Consider the following 26,519-nt stretch of genomic DNA (forward strand, 5'->3'; position numbering starts at 1 on the left):
GTTATAGATATCAATAGTTGTATTACTTATCTGTGAATTGTAAAATAATATAAAAACCAGAACAGTAGATCCTTGACACTCCCAAGAGATGCAACTCAATACCTCCAAGAAACCCACAGATTCTTGACCCCTTTAGCCAATCATTTCTCTCATATAAGCTGTCTATACCACAAGCAGCAAAGCATAAACCCCCTATGAGATGCACATGTAGAGTTCATTCTCTAGCAATATGGCTCACACAAATTCTTAACTTAGTAATATTACTAATCATGCCTCATAAGAGTTGGTTACCATTTTTAAGTAGTACTTACTATGTACCAAGCACTCTGCTAAGGGCTTTAAATACATTATTGCATTTAATCGTATGAAGCACAAATACCCATTTTGTAGGTGTGAAAACTGAAGCAATAAGGTCATCCATTCTTAAAAAAGTAGTGGAGGTGGGATTCAAAGCCAGGTCAGTCTCCAAAACCTGCCTAACCACTGGACTGCTTGCAAACAGCTGAACTCACAAATACTAAATCCCAAATGCCAAGGATACGCTGTAATGAATCCATATGTGTACATACACCCATGAAAAGTATAAAGAGATACTTACATGTAAAGGATTACTATATTTAAGGAAAACATTTTATAATTACTTGTTAGGCTCTATTTTTATCTTTTTTTTCAAAGCAAAAATTTCTTTAATAACCATTACAAATCTCTTACAGAATCTTTCTCAATAATATATAACTTAGCTTTTAATCTGATACAAGATTTTATTGCTTAAAATTTTATTAAAGAAATAAAGGGGGCTGGGCGCAGTGGCTCACGCCTGTAATCCCAGCACTTTGGGAGGCCAAGGTGGGCAGATCACGATGTCAGATCGAGACCAACCTGGCTAACACGGTGAAACCCCGTCTCTACTAAAAATACAAAAAAAAAAAAAAAAAAATTAGCTGGGTGTGGTGGTGGGTGCCTGTAGTCCCAGCTACTTGGGAGACTGAGGTAGAATAGCATGAACCCGGAAGGCAGAGCTTGCAGTGAGCCTAGATCACGCCACTACACTCCAGCTTCGGTGACAGAGCAAAACTCCATCTCAAAAAAAGAAAAAGAAATAAAGGCAATTTAGATATTTGAAAAATCTGCAAATGATAACTATTTCATTGCTTTTAGGGCAAGAGATTGGTTCTTGGTCTTTTTTTTTTTTTTTTTTTTTTGAGACGGAGTCTCACTCTGTAATCCAGGCTGGAGTGCAGTGGCACCACCTCGGCTCACTGCAACCTCTGCCTCCTGGGTTCAAGCAATTCTCCTGCCTCAGCCTCCTGAGTAGCAGGGATTACAGGTGCCTGCCACCACGCCTGGCTAATTTTGTATTTTTAGTAGAGATAGGGTTTCACCACGTTGGCTATACTGGTCTTGAACTCCTGACCTCAAGTGATTCGCCTGCCTCCCAAAGTGCTGGGATTACAGGTGTAAGCCACCATGCCCGGCCCTAGTTCTTGGTCTTCTTAGTTTTCTCTGAGTTAGTTACAAACCTAAAAATGTTTATGATGGTAATATAAACTATACCCTATACCTACTCTACTACAGAGTTAAAAAGAAAATCTTATCATTTGTATCTGATTGAGAATGGATTTTTCAATTTGAAGTTTGTTAGAGCACTAATGGTACTTCAGGACCATATTTAACCTGGAATTAGTGACCTACAGTCATACTCACCTTCTAGTGTTTTAATTCCTTCATCTACAAACTTCCTTGCAGCAGATGGACTACAAAAAGAAAAGCATTACTTCAATAATGGGTGAAACTTGGGATTCTTGTTAACAACCATGTCTTAATAGTAAGAAGAGTTGCTATTAAGCTAAACAAGACCTGCTAAAATGTTGCATGGCCACTTTGGTAATGTTTAACTTTATCCAAAGTATGAATTATTGAAGTGTCAATCATTAGGAAGACAACTATGAACTCAGACATGAAAAAGATGTCTAAGCAGCTGCTGTCATACTGCGCATGTACAGATGGCACTTGAAAACCGTTCATTCATTGAACTAAGATTTACTAAGAGCCATTATGTGTCAGATACTCTTCTGGGTGGTGAAAACGTAGCAGGAATAAGAATGTAAGTGGGTAGATAGAGACAATAGATAGTTACATAAACAAGAAAAATATCAGTGGATAAATTAAAATAGAATGATATGACAGAATGGCTGGGTCCTACTTTAGACTGAGTGGTATAAGGCCTTTGAGATGATACCTAAGCTGAGGTTTGAATGACTAAAGAACCAGCTATCTAGGGGATCAAAGAGAAAAACATTTCGGGAAAAGGAAACAATTAGTGCCAGGGCCCTAAGGCTGGCATGAGCTTGGCCTGTTCAAGAGAAGAGAAAAATTAGGATGCATAGAGTGATGTAAGTGATGGTATGAGGTGCTATGGAGCAGTACACAGGTGTTACACTCTGCTGTGCTTTTACAGTCATGGTGATAGGTTTGGATTTTATTCTGAGTGCAATGGAAAGCTATTAGAAGACACCACACAAAGCAATGACAAAATCTGATTTAGGTTTCTAAAATATCACTTTATTCATATAAATAAATCAGAATGTCAGAAATGACTAAAGATGCTCTTATAGGATGGGCGCAGAAGGAACCTTACTGACTAACCCAACTTCTCTCTTATTTCATAAGGAAGAACACAGAAACCTAGAAAGATGAAGCGATTTGCTAAGGTCACAAATCTAGCTGGTGCTAGCATTGGGACCATTACTCAGATTTCCTGACTCTCTTCTCACCATACCAGTTTGTAGCATAATAAAGCAGGAGCGGGGAACAGAAAGAAAAGGATACACACAAATATAAACATGCAAGCACAACAGTCTGAGGCCACAGTGTTTTGGGACAAATAAACCTATATCATTCAATAAGCTGTGCAAATATCATCACATTATATTGTGATATAGAAACTGATACTGATGTTAGTTAGGAAGGCAATGCAGCATAGAAGAAACAGAACTGAACTCGGAGTCAGAAGATATGGGTTCAAATCTGGCTCTGCCATGGTTACTCATGTTCTATATTCAACTTTCAGTTCTCTTGCCTGGAAAAAAGGGATAATAGATGCTCTCTAAAACACCTTGTGGTTCACACCTATAATCCCAGCATTCTGGGAGGCTGAAGTGGGAGGATTGCTTGAGGCCAGGCATTCAAGACCAGCCTAGGCAACATAGGGAGACATCTTCTCTACAAAAAATAACAAAAATTGGCCACACATGGTAGCACAACCCTGTCGTCTCAGCTACTCAAAAGGAGTACTAAGGCAGGAGAGTCACTTTACCCCAAGAGTTCAAAGTTACAGTGAGCTATAATAGCACCACTGCACTCCAGCCTGGATGGCAGAGTAAGACCCTATCTCTAAAAAAAAAAAAAAAAAAAAAAAAAAAAAAAAATTGTAATTCCTCTAATGAAAATTTTAAAATGGCCTTGAGTCCCCCAAGGAGTCATGCTCATTTTCAATATACTAGGTTTAAGAATTTAATATGTTTTAGAATAACTTTCACTGAAAATGCTGCCATTTAAAGAACAAATCATTATATTTAAAGGAATGCCCCATGCCATAAAGATGAGAGCACTAAAGTCTTAATATTTCAATGTTAATCTTTACTTCAGCCAGTGTCAAAAAAGCCCCCCTTGGTACTAGTTCAAATTTTAAGATAATAATCCCTTCATTTAAAAATGCCTGAAGCTGGGCAAGGGGGTGTGCACCTATAATCCAAGCCTTACTTGGGAGGCTGAGGAAGAAGAATCACTTGAGCCCAGGAGTTTAAGGCCTGCATGGGCAATATAGCGACCCTGTCTCAATAAAAAATAATTTAAAAAAAAATTGAGGGCTTGTTCCATTCATGAGGTGCTATGATAAATATCATAATAAATATAAATAGAAACAAAAGACGCCAAGCTGGAGCAGGAAATAGATGCACACGGAACAAGTGGTAGTGGAGTTCAGAGGAAGGAGAGGTTCTTTCTGGCTGGGGAACCAAACTGGTTTCATGAAGGAGGTAACATTTGCCTTGGATGGGGCCTTTACAGTAGAGGCATTATCTGAAGAATCAGCCTCAGATCATAAGCTATGGAAGGGTGAACTGTATGGCTAAGGTAGAGAGGTGGTGAAGTACAGGTTTTGAGAAACAGCAAGTAATTTACTTTGGCTAACAAGAAAAATAAGCCAATTGACGACTGTGTCTGCTTAAAAAATAGTTCTTACCCAATGCCACTAACTCGAGTCAGGAAATTGATGGATGAACTCGTATCATCCTGCCGAATCTTTAAGAAAAGAAAAAAGTCTAACAATAATTTAAGAATGCTTTGAGGACTTAAATGATCTTATTGGAAACATACCAGTCTGCTAAAAGACATGAAGAGCTATTTACAATTGCCTGGATGACCCACACAAAATTATTCACAGGTAATCTAGGGAGTAAAAGGTGAATAACAGAGTAACTGAAGATGTCTTATCTCTTAAGTTATCCAATACTTTTAAAAGGTCTATTCATAACAGATCAGAAGTGATATAATTACTATCATAGGGCTGAAATAAAACCATAAAAATGCTTGGGAGAGTTTAAACACAGAAATTCTAAAAGATGACCGGGTGCAGTGGCTCATGCCTGTAATCCCAGCACTTTGGGAGGCCAAGGCAGGTGGATCACGAGGTCAGGAGTTCAAGACCATCCTGGCTGACACGGTGAAACCCCATCTCTACTAAAATACAAAAAATTAGCCAGGCATGGTGGCAGGCACCTGTAGTCCCAGCTACTCGGGAGGCTGAGGCAGGAGAATGGCATGAACCCGGAAGGCGGAGCTTGCAGTGAGCCGAGATCGCACCACTGCACTTCAGCCTGGGTGACAGAGCAAGATTCCGTCTCAAAAAAATAAATAAATAAATTTTAAAAGATAACGATCTTTTAGTCAAAAGTTCATAATCTCTTTTCTGAATAGTACTGAAAATGATGAGCCAACTCTACTATAGGTATTAACAGTCGCTTAAATGCCACATAAAACAAGTGAACATTTTATAGAAACAATATTCAAAATTTTAAAGATACAATAGTTAAAGCCATCAACTCCACTCACCTCATTTCCTGTGAGTTTCACTAGAGTGAATGGCATCAGTCACCCTGCAATGACGCTACATAGTGGCCATAAAGGCAGATACTATAATTAATGAAGTAAACAAGTTAAAATTTTACCTTTTCCAGTTTACGTAATTTTCCAGTTGCTAAAAACTCATCAATCTTTTCAGCAATTTTTGTTCCTACTCCAGGCTACATGGAAAATTAGAAATATAAAAGTCATATGAATATAATGCTTACCAAATCATTAAAAGATAAAGTAAAAAGCAGAAAATGAAAAACAAATGAATACCATGTGATAAGGTTCTGAAATAAAGGATATAGAAAATTGAACCCCAGTGAAAATAAATTCTCCCAAAGACAGAATGCTTATATGAATGACAAGAGGGAAACCCTGACAAAATAATTATAAATATATCTTATTTAAAATTAACTTTTGTTATAGAAAAATTAGAAAATACAGAGTTGCATAAAGAAGAGCATTCACTTACCAGTCTCATTACCCTGAAAAGTAAAATCATCTGTAAACTCATTCTCCAACATTTGGTATATATTATTTGACATCTTTTCTGCTTACAAATATAGGCAGAATTAGTTGGGTGACGTACACACTCTGTTCTTAATACATCAGGAGCAAATTTCCATACCAATAAATAAATCCAACAGTATCTTTAATGGCTGCACAGTATATCATTGTATAAATGCATAATAATTTAATTAGCAAATACCCTCCAGGTAAACATGTATATTGTTTCCAATTATTTGACAGTATAATAATATTCATAAAATTCCTTTGGAACAGAGGTTGTCAAGCTTCTGCATACATCAGCATCACATGGGGGCACTTGGTAAAACACAGAATGCTGAGTTCCACCCTAGAGTTTCTCATTCACCATGTCTGGGGTAGGGCCAAGAATATGCCTAAGTTCTCAGGGGACGCTGATGCTGCTGGCCTAGACACCTCGTTCTAAGAAGCACTGCTCTGGAACTGCACATTCCAACGTGGTACATTAGCCATATATGACAATTTAAGTTTAGATTAATTACAATTTAAAATTCTATTCTTCAGTCACAACATCCACATTTCAAGAACTCAACGGCCAAATGTGGCTCGTGGTTGCTGTATTGGGCAGCACTTCTCTAGAATCTAAGTTTTAGGAGAGCAGAGATCCTGTCTTTTCATTGTTTTATCCCTAGTGACTGGCATACAGGTGATCAAAAATTATGAATTAATGAATCCTAGTAGTTACACATCTCTATTAGTTTCCTTAGGAAAAATATGTCAAAGTGGAATTGCTAGGTCAAAGGATATATACATTCTGACAAAGCAGCCTTCGGAAAGGCTGTAACAACCAACACTTTCATGGGCAGTAAATGAGTGTCCTTTTTTTCACATCTTTCTCCACACTGCATGTATTTGATGGGCACTATATAGTGTTTTGCTTAATTTGCAACTTTGGTATCAGTAAAATTGAACTTTTTTTCATGTGTATTGGTCCTTTTTAGTTAAACATTCAGCATGCTTAATAACAGGTGTGCCAGTTATTTCTGACTGCCTCTTAGGCCTAAGTTCACTCATCAATATTCTTGATTTATTTGATGTTTAATAAATGTCCCCAAATTACTGAAAGCATATTCAAGCTTGGAAAATAGCAATTACCAGATAGAAATGAACAAAAGAGTTAGAAAGCAGAATAGATTAGAAAAAGGAAACTGCTCAGGCTCATTTCCTGTATCAGAAGATTTTTTAAAAGGTAATTATTTTTCCCTTTACAGATAGCGCTACAATAATTTTACTCAATAACATACTGACCTCAAGCAATTTAGACCCAAGCTACTTTCTATACCTAACATTAAGGAATAAAAGGCAAACTACTCACTCTGGAAATTTCAGATTTCTAGAATTACTGAGAAGTAATAGATTAGATAATCTAGAATAATTTCTAGAATTACTGACAAGTAATTCTAGAAATGGGCTAGATAGTAGCTCTGTGATTCTTAAATGATTGTGAAAAGGCACAATGATGAGATTTTTACATCCAGTCTTGTGCAAAAGGAATTTTGGATACCTTTGTATTCTTTTTAGGAATATACCATAAGCGCAGATTTCAGATGAAGTGTATCAGAGCTTTTCAGAAGTTTTTCTCTAAGAAATGAGCAGGCTATTTGCAATAAACATAAAAAAGGAAGTACTGCAGGGATAAAAGAGGAACTGAAAGGAAGCAGGAGTGGTTCCTGAGACTATCAATGGGTCAGTTCACCAAGACAGAAACTCAGAATTAAAGTCTAATGTATTTGTAACTTACTTGGCTAGTCTATTTAAGGAGGATATACTGATGCTGAGAACTGTCTATGCCACAAGGATTTAAAGCCTATATATCAGAGCATGATTTGTACTGAATAACAAAGTCAAGGTTAAGATGTGGCACATGTTGAATGTGGACAATTTGTCACTAAATTACAAGATGTCCAAGATTATGATAATGTTATGACTCTGAAGGGCAAAAATATAATGGCAATTATGGGCCAGGCATGGTGGCTCACACTTGTAATCCCAGCACTTTGGGAGGCTGAGGCAGGAGGATCACTTGAGCCCAAGAGTTCAAGACTAGCCTGGCAACATAACAAGATCCAATCTCTACAAAAGAAATTTTAAAAAGTATATATATATATAGAGAGAGAGAGAGATATATCCGAGTGTGGTGGTGCATGCCTGTAGTCCCAGCTACTCAGGAGGCTAAGATGGGAGGATCGCTTGGCTGGAGATCAGGGCTGCAGCAGTAAGCTGTGATCATGCCACCACTGCACTCCAGCCTGAGTGACAGAGCAAGATCCTGTCTCAAAAAAAAAAAAAAAAAAGGGGCAATTATGGCTCATCTCCTGAGAAGGTTAAAGATAATCAAATATTAATACTCAAATTCCAGAGAACGTTTGTGAAACATTAATAGGTAAAGAACAAAAGGAGGTGATAACTATCAGGATCTGGACTAATCAAAAGTCATCTCAGGCTAGGCGCAGTGGCTCACAACTGTAATCCCAGCACTTTGGGAGGCTCAAGGCAGTGGATCACCTGAGGTCAGGAGTTTGAGACCAGCCTGGCCAACATAGTGAAACCCGGTCTCTACCAAAAATACAAAAATTAGCTGGGCGTGGTGACGCATGCCTGTAGTCCCAGCGATTCGGGAGGCTGAGGCAGGAGAATCACTTGAACCCCAGAGGCGGAGGCTGCAGTGAGCCAAGATCGTGCCACTGCACTCTAGCCTGAGCAACAGGGTGAGACTCTGTCTCAAAACAAACAAGTCATATTAATTTGACATCTTTCACAAAAGATGAATAAGATATGGTCCTTAAATTTGAGGAACTTTGAATCATTTAGTAAGATTTAGATGAGACAACAATCTGACTATCAATAGATAGACCATCTCAGGATATTCTTAGTGATATTACAGGTTGAGTATCCCTAATACAAAAATCCACATTCCAGAATGTCCAAAATCTGAAGCATTTTGAGTGCTGACATGACACTCAAAGGAAATGAAATGCTCATTGGAGTATTTTGGATTTTGGATTTTCCGGTTAGGAATATTCAACCATATACAAATATTCCAAAAAGAAAAAAAAATCCAAAATCCAAAATACTTCTGTTCCCAAGCATTTCAGATAAGGGGTATTATATTACAAATTAACAAGGGATGTGACCCTCTAGAAACTGTGATACGGTACACAAGGCTTCATGGAAATTACAGAGAATAGGGCTAAATGCCATAAAATAAAAGGGGCTTAATCATGTGCTTATTAGTAAGATCTCTCTGGGGAACACGCACCCTCACTAACTCACATAGGTTCCTACACCTGGGGATCAGAGAAAAATAGGTGGGGACCAGATATGCTAGTGCCACTTGGTCGCCCTTCTTAAAAACCAACACTCAAGTTGAAATTCAATGTGAGTACATGTATATATTGTAACAGAGAGGAAGAAAACTGTAATTACAAATATTTTAAAAAATTTTAACCCATCTTCCCCCAAATGAAAACATTTTGAGCTTGAAAAAGTGTGTATGAAACAGCATGAATGCCATTCCAAGAAATCAGGAGTAGTGAAATCAGCCTGTGTGGGTCAAGGCCGCTTCACATAGGCAAGTTTGGTTTGGTGGAAACCCACCAAATTTGTACACATGTGAACTCTTCGATCAACATGCTAACTAAACTTACCAATTTCTTAGCTTCAGCTCCACTCTTTATTTTGTATGGGTATTTTGCTATAACAGATGCTGCTTTTCTATAAGGAAAGAGAAAAAGGAAAACCAATTAGAAATCCAGCAGGGCCTTCATTTTTCTTAAACTGGAATATATATACAAGCAAATATCTATGCTTATGGTTTCACCAAGATAACTAATTTTCTTTTTTTTTGTTTTTTGGTATTTTTTGAGATGGAGTCTCCCTCTGTCACCAGGCTGGAGTGCAGTGGTGTGATCTCAGCTCACTGGAACCTCCGCCTCCCGGGTTCAAGTGATTAACTTGCCTCAGCCTCTCGAGTAGCTGGGACTACAGGCGTACATCATCACACCCGGAGTTTTCTGTATTTTAGTGGAGATGGTGTTTCACCATGTTGGCCAGGATGGTGTCGATCTCCTGACCTCGTGATCCACCCGCCTTGGCCTCCCAAAGTGCCAGGATTACAGGAGCGAGCCACTGTGCCTGGCCTAATTTTCTATCTCCATATGAAATTTCAAACTCACATGAGCTGACAGACCACCTACTATATGTCTAGCTTTTTTTTTTTTTTTTTTTTGAGACGGAGTTTTGCTTGTTGCCCAGGCTGGAGTGCAATGGCGCAATCTCAGCTCACCACAACCTCTGCCTCCTGGGTTCAAGCGATTCTCCTGCCTCAGCTTCCCGAGTTGCTGGGATTATAGGCGCCTGCCACCACACCCGGGTAATTTTTTGTATTTTTAGTAGAGATGGGGTTTCTCCATGTTGGCCAGGCTGGTCTCGAACTCAGACCTCAGGTGATCCACTTGCCTTAGCCTCCCAAAGTGCTAGGATTACAGGCGTGAATCACTGCTCCCGGCCACTTTTTTTTTTTGAGACGGAGTCTCGCTCTGTCGCCCAGGCTGGAGTGCAGTGGCGTGATCTCCGCTCACTGCAACCTCCGCTTCCTGTGTTCAAGCAATTCTCCTCCCTCAGCCTCCCGAGTAGCTGGGATTACAGGCATGAGCCACTACGCCTGGCTAATTTTTTTGTATTTTTAGTAGAGACAGGGTTTCACCATGTTGGCCAGGCTCATCTCGAACTCCTTACCTTGTGATCTGTCCACCATGGCCTCCAAAAGTGCTGGGATTACAGGCATGAGCCACCGCGCCTGACCTATGTCTAACTTTTAAAGTATCTTGAAAAGCTCCACATTTGAGAATAACTGAATTTAAACCCTATACGTCAGAGTATGATTTGTACTGAGTAACCAAGTGACTTGTTTTGATTTGTGCTGACTAACAAAGTGATTTAAACTGTATACATAATACTCAAGGGATGGGGAGACCAGCTGTCTTTCTTTCTTTAGGAGTAGAAATTATCACTGGGTCCCCTTTTTTAAAATAGCCAGTTTTTAGAAATTGTTCATAACTCCCTCATAAAAATGTGCCACATTTGAATTATTAGACACCAGATCTGCTTATGGATACCTATTTTATTTTGAGATGGAGTCGCCCAGGCTGGAGTGCAGTGGTGCCATCTCAACTCACTGCAGCCTCTGCCTCCCAGGTTCAAGTGATTCTCCTGCCTTAGCCTCCTGAGTAGCTGGACTACAGGTGTGTGCTTCCACACCTGGCTAATTTTGTACTTTTTTTTGAGACGGAGTCTCGCTCTGTCGCCCAGGCTGGAGTGCAGTGGCACGATCTCGGCTCACCGCAAGCTCCGCCTCCCAGGTTCACGCCATTCTCCTGCCTCAGCCTCCCGAGCAGCTGGGACTACAGGCACCTGCCACCACGCGCCCTAATTTTTTGTATTTTTAGTAGAGACGGGGTTTCGCCATGTTAGCCAGGCGATCTGCTAACCTCACCTGCTAAGATCACCTTGTGATCTGCCCGCCTTGGCCTCCCAAAGTGCCGGGATTACAGGCATGAGCCACTGTGCCCAGTCAATTGTGTATTTTTAGTAGAGACAGGTTTTCACCATGTTGGCCAGGCTGGTTTCCAACTCCTGACCTCAAATGATCCACCTGCTTCGGTCTTCCAAAGTGCTGGGATTACAGGCATGAGCCACAGCATCCAGCCCTTGGATAGCTATTTTAAAATTCATAGTTTCAAATTGTATTCCCTTATGTCCCCACATCAATTTATTTATTTTTTTAATGGAGATGGGCTGTTCCTATGTTGCCCAGGTTGGTCTTGAACTCCTGGGCTCAAGCCACCCACCCGCCTTGGCCTCCCAAAGTGTTGGGATTATAGACATGAGCCACCATGCCTGGCCCCTATATCAGTTTTTAAAAATTGTTTCCACCTTTCCACCCCCTAGTGCTGCTGGGCCTGCAGATCTCTGTTCCACAGCATGGAGTTTGTTAAAGTTGTTAAGAATAAGGCCTACTTTAAGAGATACCAAATGAAATTTAAAGATGACAAGATGGTAAAACTGACTACTATGCTCAGAAATGCTTGGTAATACAGGATAAAAATAAATACAACACACCCCAATACAGGATGATAGTTCATGTAACAAACAGAGATATGATTTGTCAGATTGCTTATGCCCGTATAGAGGGGGATATGATAGCCTGCGCAGCATATGCACATGAACTGCCAAAATATGGTGTGAAGGTTGGCCTGACAAATTATGCTGCAGCGTATTGTACTGGCCTGCTGCTGGCCCACAGGTTTCTCAATAGGTTTGGCATTGGACAAGATCTATGAAGGCCAAGTGGAGGTGACTGGCAATGAATACAATGTGGAAAGCATTGATGGTCCACCAAGTGCCTTTACCTGCTATTTGGATGCAGGCCTTGCGAGAATTACCACTGGCAATAAAGTTTTTGGTGACCTGGATGGAGGTTTGTCTATCCCTCACAGTACCAAATGATTCCCTGGTTATGATTCTGAAAGCAAGGAATTCAATGCAGAAGTACACCAGAAGCACATCATAGGCCAGAATGTTGCAGATTACATGCGCTACTTAATGGAAGAAGATAAAGATGCTTACAAGAAACAGTTCTCTCAATACATAAAGAATAGCATAACTTCAGACATGATGGAGGAGATGTATAAGAAAGCTCATGCTGCTACAGGAGAGAATCCAGTCTATGAAAAGAAGCCCAAGAAAGAAGTTAAAAAGAAGAGGTGGAACCGTCCCAAAATGTTCCTTGCTCAGAAGAAAGATCGCATAGCTCAAAAGAAGGTAAGCTTCCTCAGGGCTCAGGAGCGGGCTGCTGAGAACTAAACCAAACCAATTTTCTATGAGGATTTTTCAGATAAAGACAATAAACTTATGGACAGAAAAAAAAAAAAAAAACTGTTCCCATTGCAGTTCAGCATAAATCAGTGACCTGTAATTCTTGTCCACCTGCACACATATCCAGCTTGTTAATCTGCTGACAGATTAGATACATCCTGGGAGCTCGCCGATGGTATTCTGTCCATAATTTCAATGCAAAATGTAATTCAGAGTTGATGCTGATGAGAAGTGACAGTACAGCTAAGTCAAAAGCATAAATACTGGATAGTCTTTGGAACCTTGGATTTTCATTCTGTTATAGCACAAATAACCCTTTAGATTTGGATCTGAACTTCTTTCTAAGCACATGACTGATGATGAATCTGAAAAGATATATTTATAAGTAAAGAAGCAGGCAACAACAGTTTATGGAGGGGATCATTTCAGGAAAGGCAAGTAGTTCCAGGTCATTGGCACTGTGAGGCAAAGTCTAAAAGGGAAGAAGAATCAGATGAAAGGCCTTTTATATGTTATGATGTATTTGGGTTTTATCAAGGTAAAGAGAAAATATTATTTAATTATTTGAATGACAAGATCAGATAACTATTTTCAAAAGAATATTTTGGCCACAATCAAGAGAAATGCCTACTGGGAAAGAGAGAAGCACGCAGGAGTGGTAGGGAATCACCTGCTTTTCCAGACTTACTTCCCACTCACACCATACCCCTTAAGCAAACTGAATTTCTGACTCCTAGAAAACATTATACTCTTCATGTCTCAATGCTTTGGCACATTTTATTTGTCTAGACTGCTGGCCCTCTCACTTATCCCCTGATGAGCTTCTTCAAACTAAACACCTCCTTTCTGAGGCCTGCTGCGATCCAAATAGAATACAAAGTTGAATATCTCTACGATTTTGAATGATCAAATGCATAGATGATAATACAATTATTTTACTTTACATAGGAAGTCACAGAAGTAAGGAAGGAAGGGAGCACAATCAGCTCTGAACTGTGTGGAGTGGAAATGAAAGAAGGGAGCTGACTTGGGATAAAGACAGCTGACTAGGGCTAAAAATGTGGAAAACAGTCCAGTGATACAGATTTGGAGTCACCAATATAAGTGGCATTTCAAAGTCAAGAATGGCAAGATTGCCAGGGAAACTACAGAAGTAAGAAAAGAGGGCTAAGGGCAGGCAGACTTCCTGGAACCACAGGTTAATTATCCCTTATCTGAAATGCCTGTGACCATCATTGTTTCAGATTTTGAATTTGTTTCAGGGTTTAGAATATTTGCATATGCATAATAAGATATCTTAGGGATATGTGAGGTCCAAGTCTAAACACAAAATTCATTTACATTTCTCATACACCTTACACACATACCCTGAAGGTACTCTTATACAATCATTTTAATAATTTTTTGCATGAAACACAGTGTTGACCATTTTGACTGCCACCTACCACATGAGATTGGATGTGGAATTTTCCACTTGTGTCATCATGTCGGCAATCATTCAGATTTTAGAGCATTTCAAATTTTCAGATTAGGGATGCTAAACCTATACAAACATTAAAAGGTAAGACAGAAGAAGAGATGAAAGACCAGAAAGAGTGTCACTACAGAAGTCACGAGACTTTCACAGCATGAGCTATGGAGGAATGCCACTGAGAGTCCAATAAGATGAGATGTAGGTGAGAGGATTTTCAGAGCAGTGGTAGGTCCAGGCAAGGACTGAACTTCTTAATGAGTAAATGATTAGGTATTAAGAAGTCCAGGCAAGGAATGAAGATTTTTCAAGAAGATTCACTGTAAAGTGAGAAAAGAGATAAGGTACTAGCTAGAGGGAAGTTAAGATTGTTTTGGTTTTGCTTTTAAGAGCTGAGGGACTTGTACATATTTATAGGCTAAGGAGGGCTGGCACCGAGGCTGATGCCTGGAATCTCAGCACTCTGGGAGGCCGAGGTGGGTGGACCATTTGAGCTCAGGAGTTGGGAGACCAGCCTGGGCAACATAGCAAAACCCAGTCTCTACAAAAAACCGAAAAAAAAAGAAAGAAAGAAGGAGAGAAAAAAAAAAAAAGAAATAAGGTGGGTGTGGTGGCATGCGCCTGTAGTCCCAGCCACTCAGGAGGCTGAGGTGGGAAGATCGCTTGAGGCTGGAAGATTGAAGCTGCAGTGAGCCGTGATCATGCCACAGCGAGACCCTGTCTCAAACAAACAAACAAACATACATACATACAAACATACATACATACATAAATATAGGCTAAGGAGTAGAAGTAGGTGGATGTGGAAAGAATGAATGGGATAAGGTCCCTGGTGAGATGAACAAGGACAGGATCCCATGAAGGTGAGATCAGGATCCCACAGGATCAGCTTCAGACCAACCAGAAGAAAAAACGTGATTCCTTGAACCACACGTATTTCACAGTATGGACTTCATCCGCTGTCTTTCATTATTGTTAAAATTACACCGCATTTCTAGTAATTCGTGTTTGATGATGAGAAAAATACATATCAGGCTACAGCTATCTGCAATCAGAATTGGGAACTTATCTGAACTGATCCTATAAAGCGCTGCCCACATTCTTCAAGAAATACTGAGTAAAGTACCAGCCTCGATTCTTGCTTTTTTCCCGCTCTTGCAGATGGACCAAATATCCACTGGGCCCTCAGTCCTGTTAACTGCCACACCAAACAGGGTATCCCAGAACGTATGCTACCCGAAAATGCTGCACTGTCCCACCTGTAAGCATTGTACTTGTGGATAGCTTGGCTCACGTTCTTCTCAAAGTTTGCGAGTTCTGAAAGGCAACAGAAGGCTCGAGTGAACAAGAACCACGAGTAAACAAACGAGAACTGTTTTCTGGAAGGGCATGTGGCAGCCTCTAAGATACAGTGACCACCCATTTCCTTCAAGGGCCAGACCAAAAGCAGCCCAAGCGATGGCCCAGGTGTCGCCGGCAGGACTGACGACCAGCCAGGGGCGCCGGAGGGAGATCCCCACGGAAGACGACCCGCTGCAAGGAGCCAACCCCACCCACTGGACAGTCGGGGTGGGAGAGAAGAAAGGCAGGCGAAGGGGCTGGAAAGAAAGAAGAAAGCCAGCGGGGCCCGGCCCGGTGCTAACCCGTGAGCATGTCGGTGATTCCCCCGTTGAGAGTCTCCTGCGGCGCCTTCCGTTTGCTCATGGCGGCCTGCACCCGAGAACCCCAGAGTGTTCAGAACCAGGGCCCTCTCCCAGCTTGAAGGAGGTACCAGGACTTAGACAGGGGTGCAGGAGCAACCCAGCTCCGGCGCGACCGGCGCGACCGGCGGAACAATGGCTGTCCCTGACAGGGGGCGCGGCGCACGGCGCTTGTTGTGACGTCACGCGTCCTGGGCAGGGCGGGACAAAGCGGGGCGGGGCTAGAGGGGCGCGCCCGCCCGCGGCCGGTGAGTAGAGGGAACCCGGAGGGTTTGTGGACTCGTGGACGCGGACTCGGCGCGGAGGAAATAGGCACCTCAGAATGACAGCCCAGGGGCCTTCCTTTGGGAAGACCTGGAGTTCTGACTTAAGAGATTAAATCCGTTTTCCCAGTATTTATCTGGCATCCTTTCCTTAGAAGGGAAAACAGGAGTGCGATCTTGATTCTGAAATACTTGGCGCTGGTGGGTTGGCTTCCTGCACATAAATGTGCATTGTAATAGCGACCCAATGCATGGCGCATTTTGTTCGAGGTCAGAGGCGACTCTGGCGTCACACTGTCAAAACTTTCTCTAACGATACCGGGCAGTCCACACTCCAGTGCAGCCCCTTAGTACTAGGGCGCTGCCGGAGCCTGTCGTGAACCATGCCGAGGAGTCCTTCCGCACACAACGTGTTAGTACACCTGCCAACCAGTGTCAAAAGATATTTTATTTTTAATCCCCCTACCTTTGCGGTAGGGACCAAATTAATGAAGAGACTGCAAGAAACGGAGAAGTGTTTTATCTAGATCATGAGCAATGGAACCCTCATTATAACATGATGACCTACATCTGAGAAATTTACAATCTGCTCGAGAAATGGAAATGTGACATCAGCAATAGTTTATTTTACAAGCGTAACTCCTGGGTTCATATCGAACTGCAATTCCAGGCAATTGCTTTGTGCATCGACAAATTAAAATCTTATTACAAAATGATATGTAGTTGCTGTAGAGAAATCTGGAAAATGTATAAAAGGAGAAAATGAAAATCAGTGATCTCACCCTACAGCTGAACTATTATTAATATTTTGGGACATACACTTCTAGTCTTCTAACCCAGTCTGTTAAAAATTCCCATTATTTTCCAATATTTTCCAATAAATATTAGTTTCTTTGATTAGCAAGGCTGTGGTGATTATGTTTCCTTACAGTATCAGTGTATATCTTAAGTTATGCTTATTGGAAATCTGTAATTCTTCTTTTTTTGAATTTCCTATTCATATCATTTACTCATTTTTCTAATGGGGGTAGTTTGTTACTAATCTGGTAGATCTTTCTATATATTACTATTTGCCCTTTTATGGATAGCTTTTGTAAAAATTTTGTAAATATTTGTTTTCCTCAATTTAGTACTTGCTTTTTAACTTTATGCCTGCAACTTCTTAACTATCTGATTAGTTAAGCTGCAGTGAGCCATGATCACTCTCATTTATTCTCTTTATTCTCACCGTCATTTACTTATGACTTGTCCTAGTTTTTCCCGTTCACATTTTTTTCTGTCCAATCTCTATTCCAGGTGATATTCAGATTATTTTGCTCTGAAGAATTATTCCTCCTTAAATAAAAATGTATTTACCTCTGAATTTTAAAAGTTACAAACGTAGGGAACTGTGGGATCATTTTTACAATTTTCTTTGGTTTTTTTGAGACAGAGTTTCGCTCTTGTCCCCCAGGCCAGAGTTCAATGGCATGATCTCGGCTCACTGCAACCTCTGCCTCCCCGGTTCAAGTGATTCTCCTGCCTCAGCCTCCCTAGTAGCTGGGATTACAGGATCCCGCCACCACGCCCAGCTAATTTTTGTATTTTTAGTAGAGATGGGGTTTCACCATGTTGGCCAGGCTGGTCTCAAACTCCTGACCTTGGCCTTGGCCTCCTAAAGGGCTAGGATTATGGGCGTGAGCCACTGCACCCAGCCCATTTTTACAAATATTATATTTTTAAAATTAGTGCCAGAGAAACCAAGGAAAATAATCCATTATCTGTCATCTTAGAATAACCTACATTTGATCTGCTTCACAACTTTCTTCTTGAAATAACTTGCTTCAATTGGCTTCTAAGATTCCACATGCTCTGGGTTTCCTTTTTCCTCACTGGCTGCTCCTCAGCAGGGTGTGTGTGTGTGCGTGCACACGCGTGTGCACGTGAGCAATGGTTCCCAGCTCCTCCTCCACTCTCCAGCCTTTATGGGAAATGGCTTCACACTTCAATCTTCAAACCAGCTTTTCCACCTTGTCCAGTTTTACCTGTTTAAATGGCATGTCTAGCTTGAAGTCTCCTAAACTCATAGTTCAAGTCCTGACCTGTCCCTTGAGTTCCAGTCTCATACATCAGGCTGTCTGCTGGATAGCCCTAGTCCATTATAGGCATCTCAAAGATAAAGTGTCCTAAAGAACTCCTGACTCTTGCCCCACCAGCTTCTCTTTAACTTTCCCCCATCTCAGTTAATAGCATTTTAATCCACCCTGCTATCAGGCCAAACCCATAGGAGTCATTCTTAATTGCTCTTTTCACACCCCACATCCCGTCTGCCAGCAGACCTTATCTGTTCTCTCAGGAATATGTGCTGAACTGGATGACCACTCAACCCTTCAGCTGCCACTGCCCTAGCTCAAACTTCCATGACCTCCTGAACTGTTGCCAAAGCCTCCTCAGTGGGCTTCCTGCTTCTGCTCTTGTCCTCTTACAGAACATTCCCCAAACAGGACGGGTGATCTTTTCAGGATGTAGTATCAAAATATGTCCCTATTTATTTATACACCCTCCCACTGCACTTAGGATAAAATCCAAGCTCCTGGCGGGGCGCAGTGGCTCGTGCCTGTAATTCCAGCACTTTGGGAGGCTGAGGCTGGTGGATCACCTGAGGTCAGGAGTTCCAGATCAGCCTAGTCAACATGGTGAAACCCCATTTCTACTAAAAATACAAAAAGTAGCCAGGCATGGTGGTGGGCGCCTGTAATCCCAGCTACTTGGGAGGCTGAGGCAGGAGAATTGTTTGAACCCTGGAGGCGGAGGCTGCAGTAAGCCGAGATCGCGCTACTGCCCTCCAGTCTGGGCAACGAGAGAGTCTTAAAAAAAAAAAAAAAAAAAAAAAATCCAAGCTCCTTTTCATGGCCCACAAGGCCTTATGTGATCCATCTCCTGCCTGCTCTCCTACTGCATTTCTTCCCACTTTTCTCGTTTAGGACACACACATGTCCCTATTTCATGCATACATGTGCCTGCTCAGTGTTGTCCCCTCATTGTATGGGTCTTTCCCTGGCTGCCTTCTTCTCATCACTCAGGTCCCAGACTGGCAGTCACACCCTTGTCACGTTCCTGGACCAGGCCCAGGCCCAGGTTTTTACCGTGTGTGTGTTTCCTTCATAGCACTAAGAAGGACTGGAAACTTTCACATATGGCTTGCACATTATGCACTCCTGCTCACTCCCACCAATGTGCAATGCCAGCTCCATGGGAGAAGGGACTTAATTTTTGTTTCCACATAAGTACTCGATAAATATTAATATCTTAAATTGCAGTTTTGCTGAAGTGTCAAACATGGCCACCTGTAATCCCAGCACTCCGGGGGGCGGAGGCAGGAGGATCAAGTCCAGGAGTTCAAGACCAGACTGGGCAACATGGCGAGACCCCATCTCTTTTACAAAAATAAGAAAAATGTACCGGGTATGGTGGCATGAAGAGATGAAGCATGGGACTCTTGGACTCACTCAACCATCTCAATAGATGCCAGGAATAGAGATGGGATTATCCCAGAAAATTTGTGGAGGACCCTCTTGTCTAATGGCATTGAACTCCAAGACATACACAGGGGACCCACAAGGTTTTTGAGAATGTTACATCAGCAGAAACAGCTTAGCCTGGAAGTGACAGACAGAGTGTGAAATGAGAAAAGCCTATTGAATTCCAAACTGCTAAAGGCAGGAAATGGATTGATAGAGCTACTGGGCTGCAAACATGCCATCCTTCAAGAAAAAGCAAGAATGACTCCAGGGGCGGATCCAGGGGCACAGAGACAGAGGCTAGAGAAGCAGACAGAAGTGATGGATGCAGAGACACAGGCCTATGATGTCACTGTGAGCACAGACTCAGAGGCCTATGGAGCCACCATGGGTACAGAGAGGCCCATGGTTCTGCTGTGAGCAGACACAAAGGTCTGCAGAACTGCTGTGGGCCCAGTGGGTGGCACTTCAAGCTAGGGAATTATTTTCAGGCCTTGAATCCTAATAGAATTTTCTCTGCTGGATCGAAATTGGTTGGGAATGGTGACTTCTTTATCCCTTCAAATTTTCCCTTTCAGAATGAGAACATCTATCACATGCCTATTACATCAGTCTTAAATAAATGTATTTATCCAAATTCCAAAGTTATTTAGAAGCTGATAACCTGTAGTATCACAGGTCCACAGCCAGAGAAATTTAATCCTAAAATGAATCATGCATGGGGTCTCACCCACATCTGATTAGATGATGAGATGCAGGACTTCTGAGCTAATATATAGATGCAAATTTGGTCTTAGTTCATGCTGTATGAGTTGACACTTTGGGAGATGTTGGGCAGAATAAATGTATTTTTCATGCAGGACAAATACAGATTTTGGGGTGCCAGAGAGTGGATTGTAGTGGGCTGAATGGTGGCCCCCAAGAAGAGGTCCATATCATAATCCCCAGAGCCTGTATTACCTCATATGGCAAACTGTGATTACATGAAATATCTTGAGAGAAAGTGCTTATCCTGGGTTTTTCAAATTGGCTCTAAATCCAATGGCAAGTATTATTGTAAGAGATACATAGCAGAGATGTGACAGAGAAAACGGCAGCAATATGACCTAAAGGCAGAGATGCAGTCACAAGTCAAGGATTGCCTGAAGCCACCAGAAGCTGGATGCCACCAGGGACAGAACCCCCCTAGAGCCTTCAGAAGAGGTGTGGTCCTGTTCACATCTTTATTTCAGACTTCTGGCCTCCAGAACTGGGAGAGAATAAGTTTCTGTCATTTAAGCCACCAAAGTTGTGGTAACTGACTACAGCAGGTCTAGGAAACTAACGCAGGTAGAGAGAGCAGGCTTTCTTGAGGCTTTCTTGTCTGTGCCCATTGGTCGGCTTCTCCAGCACTCAATCTTTTTGTTGTTGTTGTTTTGAGACATAGTCTCGCTGTGTCACCCAGGCTGGAGTGCAGTGGCATGATCTTGGCTCACTGCAACCTCCGCCTCCCGGGTTCAAGCGATTCTCCTGCCTCAGCCTCCTGAGTAGCTGGGATTACAGCTTCATGCCACCACACCCAGCTAATTTTTGTATTTTTAGTAGAGATGGGGTTTCACCACGTTGGTCAGGCTGGTCTCAAACTCCTGACCTCCTGATCCACCCGCCTTGGCCTCCTAAAGCCAGCACTCAATCTTGAGACAAAAAGAAAAGCCACGGAATAACTACCAGAGTCGTTCCTCAGATCCCAAGGTCCAGGGATAGTCTTCCATCTTATATCTACATTTCAGAGTCTTGTGTTTGTTTACATGACCAAGGAGTTTAGCTGTACTTACTGAGAGGAAAAAGTGTATCTTTTTATGTTTTAAAAGTGTATGTTTAGTAGAGACAGGGTTTCTCCATGTTGGTCAGGCTGGTCTCAAACTCCCGACCTCAGGTGATCTGCCTGCCTCAGCCTCCCAAAGTGTTGGAAATACAGGCGTGAGCCACCGCGCCTGGCCTGGCTTTTCACTTTTTAATCAATTATACTGTTCCAGCCATAAACTTTTTTTTTTTTCCATTTTTCTTTCTTTTCACAACTTGTTCTGTAACTGAACAGCCATAAACTTTTAAAATGACTGCTTTGGTTGGCATTTTCCTGGTCAAAATTCTTCAGTGGCCTGTAACATAAGCTTACAGCCTTTAGCCCAACATCCTTTCCCTCCCCAATCTGACCCCATCCTTGCCTTTTGGGTGTTATTTCCCACTGTCATTTACCAGGTTTCCAAAATCGTGCTTTATTAAATGCTACTTCATTGGAATGTTAATACATGTTTCACACACACAATCAGCAGGAGAAAATGTTTCTATAGCCAAATGACATTGGTAAACAGTGTTTTTACACAAAGTTAAGCGGGTTTCTTTATTTTAAGTCTTTTCAGATACTTTCCCAGTACATAGTGTGAATCTCCATAAAGCAAGTGAAACATTAATCATTCCCTAAACTTACTTGACCAAAGAACGCTTCATTCTATCTCCATACTTGTGAAAGTCTCCTACTCCAACTTTCTTCTCCAAAAACACTCACCTGTTTGTGATCATCTGAACTCATTTTATGCTCTTGCCTTTATATAAAAGAGAAGTTCTGTGAAATGTTGAAGAAGCAGGGTTATGGCACTAGTAATGATCCAGGCACGATACATTATTTAGTTCAGAAACCCTAACCATCGGTATTCTAACAGTGGATTGTGGAACCCAGTATGAGTGTTTGAGACATGTTACAAAATATAGAAGCTATTTTTAAAATGAATCCATTTAATACTGCTAGATGCTGGGAGAGACAGGGACTCCCCAGCCCAGCACTGCCACACGCACACATTCTTGAGCAGGAACGGAGACGTGGGCATGGTGTGGGCAGGCCAGCGGTCAGCAGATATCCTTTCTGTCCCTCCTCTGTGACAATCACCCCCAAGTAATCTTTGGGACTCAGAATAAGGCAGCTGCTCTCCTACCCTTACTACGGTGAGTCTCTCTGTGGCTGAAAGGACCACAGATGGAGAGCTTGGCACTCACTCCAACTTTGCCGAAAAGAGGACAACCCCCAGAGCAGTAGGTAAAAATACAATTTTAGCAGCAGTGAAATAATAAGAGGAAGTGAGGATGGGGCCAGGCCACAACTATAATTAAACTGTCTGTTTAAGAGAAGCTGAATCCAGAAGAAACACAAGCTGTAAAGTGAGAGAGGACAGGGAGCGGGGCCATTGGAGAGCAGGAGAGGACAGGCTGGCACCAAGCGCTGCTCCGACTCTGCCCTGAAAGATTTGAATTGGACACTGTCCAGTCACGTGTGTGGCAAACCGTACTCCAAGCACTTTTCTCAAGGCAGAGGAAGGAGCTGCTGTGGCTGTAGCCCTGAACGCTCGTGGGGCCGGCATCGTGCGCTGGGCCTCTGTAATGGAGGACCTCCAGTGTGCAGACAAGGTGCCGGCAGTGCCTGCGGAGGGCTGCGCCCTGGGTCCTGGGTGAAAGTCACAGCTGCTTAAGTGAGAGCTCCATCTGGATACCAGAGACTGCTGGGCCATCAGTGCAGCAGGAACCGCCATGTGAGAGCTGCAGCCAGGCAGCCCCACGTCAGGAGGCCTGCTCCAGGCAGCCACATGTCAGGGGGTCGAGTCCCCCCACTGCACAAGGTCTGCTATGGACAGCCCCATGTCAGGGGGTCAAGTTCCCCCACATCAGGAGGCCTGCTCCAGGCAGCTGTGCTCTTCTTCTTCCGTCTGTAACCAGCTCCAGTCTAGGGCCTGAAAGTCAACAGACATGTTACACAAATACAACAGCCACCAACACATTTCAGGTTATTGTTACTCTTCAGGAGGCAATCAGGACAATTTAGAAATATACTGAAACCCGGCCGGGTGCAGTGGCTCACGCCTGTAATCCCAACACTTTGGGAGGCCAAGGTGGGCAGATCATGACGTCAGGAGTTCGAGACCAGCCTGGCCAAAATGGTGAAACCCTGTTTCTACTAAAAATACAAAAATTAGCCTGGCGTGGTGGCAAGCTCCTATAGTCCCAGCTACTTAGGAGGCTGAGGCAGAAGAATCACTTGAACCTGGGAGGCAGGGGTTGCAGTGAGCTGAGATCATACCATTGCTTTCCAGCCTGGGCGAAAGAGCGAGACTCCATCTCAAAAAAAAAACAACAAACAAAAATAAAAAGAAATATATTGAAACCCCTTTATTGGCTAGGTATGGTGGCTCATGCCTGTGGTCCCAGCACTTTGGGAGCCAGAGGCGAGCGGATTGCTTGAGGCCAGGAGTTCAAGACCAGCCTGGGCAACATAGCAAGACCCAGGCTGCATAAAATAAATAAATTAATTAAACAAATACAAATTAAAAAGCCAAACCCTTTTATTAATAAGTTTTGTGACTGCAGGGCACTCTTGAGCTAAGTTACATATTCAAACTGTACAGGATCTTTTCTTTGGATTGGCTCAGAGTCCTTAAGATTCTGTGACTGTGGGAATTAGAAAGGCGATGTCAGTACCACCGTGGCTCACAGCACTCACTCTCGTGCTCACTGTGGGTAGCTAATCTCAGCTATGGATTTCCAGCCTCACCACATGACTCGGCCTGATGAGACTTCCTCTTCCTCCCACGGACGTGCAAGTAAGCAATGAACTGATCAAAACATTATTGTGCCAGGAGGAAGAGAGCAGCAAGAAATACAGAATGCCCACAGACTGGAGGAGGACATGCGACTACATCAGCAAAGGCTGCAATTCACAGTAGTATCCCCTGCAATTCTTCTGAAAAGCTTAAAGTTAGGGGAGGTTAGCAAGTGATTAGCAGGTAAAGACCATGTAAAGATCTAGGCAAATGATGCAGGATTCTCTCAACAATGAAGCTTTGTCTTAATGTACCTATATCTTGACTAGTGGTCTCATAACTAGTACTACCTACTGCTAAGCTCCAAGGCCCTGAGGACATGGCCATGGCTGGTTCCCGCTCCCAGCCCAGCACTCAACACACAAATCCTCAGCAGTAGTACCAACGGTGCAGGTGGGGACAGGCTTCTGGGGAAAATGCTACCTTCCTCCTCATCATAGGAATTAAGTGTTGCAAGGATTAAATAAGATAATGCATATATGTAGTTGTAAGCCTTCAATAATTGTTAGTCATCACTATTATTATGAATAATAAAAAATGTGTAATGGAAAATTATAAATATGCACTGAAAAAATCAGCTGGGTGTGGTGACGCACGCCTATAGTCCCAGCTACTCAGGAGGCTGAGGCATGAGAATCACTTCAACCCGGGAAGCAGAGGTTGCAGTGAGCCAAGATCATGCCACCGCACTCCAGCCTGGGTGACAGGGAAAGACCCTGTCATAAACAAACAAACAAACACTGAGGTTGGGGATAATGCCAGATTGTGTTTCCATTTTCTTTTCTCTTTTGCTATAGAATGAAAGGACATGGAATCGCAGGGGGCTCACACAGGCTGTTACCGTGAAACTCTGGTCTTGCTCCCTCACGGTGTCCTGTATGGCATTTTCTAGCAGGGTGCACAGGTTATGTGCTTCGGCCACCAGTTCTTCACTAAAGAAAATGATCAAATTATTAGAAAGCGATCATTATTAGTTATCAGAGCTAACACTGCTATTTTAAAATATGCTAAAGAGTTTTGATAATACTTTTTAAATGAAGTAACAATTATTTTGATCCTGAGTGTCTTAAAACACCAACCCATTGACTAATACTTTCATCTTGTTATGCACTTTCCACACATGAGCATTACTGCCAAAAGGGCAAACAGATCTCCATAAAAAGTCAGAAGTAAAAAGAGCTCTTTCTGCTTTCTGACTTACTAGATAGCTGAATTTAATTCTCAAACTGCCAAAATCTAAAGATATTCTCCAAATCACCTGTTTTCCAATTTCTGAAGTAGACAAAAAAAAAAGGGCCAACCAATTTATCAGGGTTCCATAGTTCCTTGGAATCTGTTGAAAAGCAGTTCTGGGATTTGGTTTCATCTAATCTGATCTCTCTCTTTTCTATAATAAGAAACCCATGTTTCCTCTGAGGATTGGGCCACATTGAGAAAGCGCAGCATGTAATAAAACATCTTTTTCTAACCTCAGCTCTATGCTGTGGGGAGACAAGAGACATCCTACATACCCAGGTCTACCTTTCTAGAGCTTTGAGGACATCATTGAAGGGAATAAGCCACGTAAGGGAAGACGGTGCCCCGGAACTCCTCTCACTCTGCAAAATGTGACAATCTGATGGCAGGAGCTCAGAGTACATTTTTGCCAAACCTCAGCTACAGGGCCTCTAGCTAGGCTAAAGGCTCAGTGCCTGCCCCAGAAGGGAATGGAAGAGGCTCCTGGCCTAGCTACTATACTCCAGGAGCTCATGAGAGGTTGGGGAAGTACTTTTTATTTAACAAAAAAAAGGGCCGGATGCGGTGGCTCACGCCTGTAATCCCAGCACTTTGGGAGACTGAGGCGGACGGATCACCTGAGGTCTGGAGTTTAAGACCAGCCAGACCAACAGGCTGGAGAAACCCTGTCTCTAATAAAAACACAAATTTAGCAAGGCCTGGTGGCTCATGCCTGTAATCCCAGCTACTCGGGAGGCTGAGGCAGGAGAATCGCGTGAACCCAGGAGGCTGAGTTTGAGGTGAGCTGAGATTGCGCCATTGCACTCCAGCCTGGGCAACAAGAGCGAAACTCCGTCTCAAAAAAAAAAAAGAGAAGCAGTCTCACTACGTTGCCCAGGCTTGCCTCAAACTCCTGCAAACCTCCTGCCTCGGCCTCCCAAAGTGCTAGGATTACAAGAATGTGCCATACGGCCGAGAGAAAATTAAGTATCCAAGGTCACATAAATATCAAAATAGGCTACAAAGTCCCCAAGGACAAGAACAAGATTCTTCAAAGCAGACTGTATTGAGATATAATTTACATACCATAAAGCTCACCCATTTAAAGTGTACAATTCAAGGGTTTTTGCATATTTACAGAGTTGTGCAACCATCACCATGTCTAGTTTCAGAATGTTTTCTTCATCCTCAGA

The 26,519-nt window shown here is 42.5% G+C and overlaps 2 protein-coding genes and 1 pseudogene across 5 annotated transcripts in view; 1 reads left to right on the forward strand and 2 right to left on the reverse strand.

Annotated features, from left to right (window-relative positions):
* The window catches only part of POLB (DNA polymerase beta), a 679,334-nt gene that overhangs the window by 23,803 nt on the left and 629,012 nt on the right, over positions 1–26,519 (reverse strand). Inside the window, exons 2-7 of the mRNA XM_050800426.1 lie at positions 15,667–15,849; positions 15,283–15,340; positions 9,324–9,390; positions 5,229–5,303; positions 4,244–4,302; positions 1,705–1,754 (exon numbers count right to left, since the gene is read on the reverse strand). Of these exons, the coding sequence (XP_050656383.1) occupies positions 1,705–1,754; positions 4,244–4,302; positions 5,229–5,303; positions 9,324–9,390; positions 15,283–15,340; positions 15,667–15,727 (370 nt within the window). The 5' untranslated portion in view covers positions 15,728–15,849. The remainder of the gene's footprint in view (positions 1–1,704; positions 1,755–4,243; positions 4,303–5,228; positions 5,304–9,323; positions 9,391–15,282; positions 15,341–15,666; positions 15,850–26,519) is intronic.
* Positions 11,647–12,541, forward strand: LOC126960785 (60S ribosomal protein L5-like; annotated as a pseudogene).
* IKBKB (inhibitor of nuclear factor kappa B kinase subunit beta) overlaps positions 21,717–26,519 on the reverse strand; it is a 58,167-nt gene continuing 53,364 nt past the window's right edge. For 2 of the 4 annotated variants that reach the window (XM_050800385.1, XM_050800383.1), the window contains 2 exons: positions 24,953–25,043; positions 21,717–23,244 (listed from right to left, as the gene is read on the reverse strand). In XM_050800385.1, coding sequence (XP_050656342.1) covers positions 23,179–23,244; positions 24,953–25,043 — 157 coding nt within the window. In that variant the 3' untranslated portion in view covers positions 21,717–23,178. Of the gene's footprint in view, positions 23,245–23,268; positions 25,044–26,519 lie in introns of those variants that run through there. The other 2 variants (XM_050800384.1, XM_050800382.1) reach the window with 1 other exon arrangement.

This window comes from Macaca thibetana, chromosome 8, assembly GCF_024542745.1.
Source record: "Macaca thibetana thibetana isolate TM-01 chromosome 8, ASM2454274v1, whole genome shotgun sequence".
NCBI lineage: Eukaryota > Metazoa > Chordata > Mammalia > Primates > Cercopithecidae > Macaca > Macaca thibetana.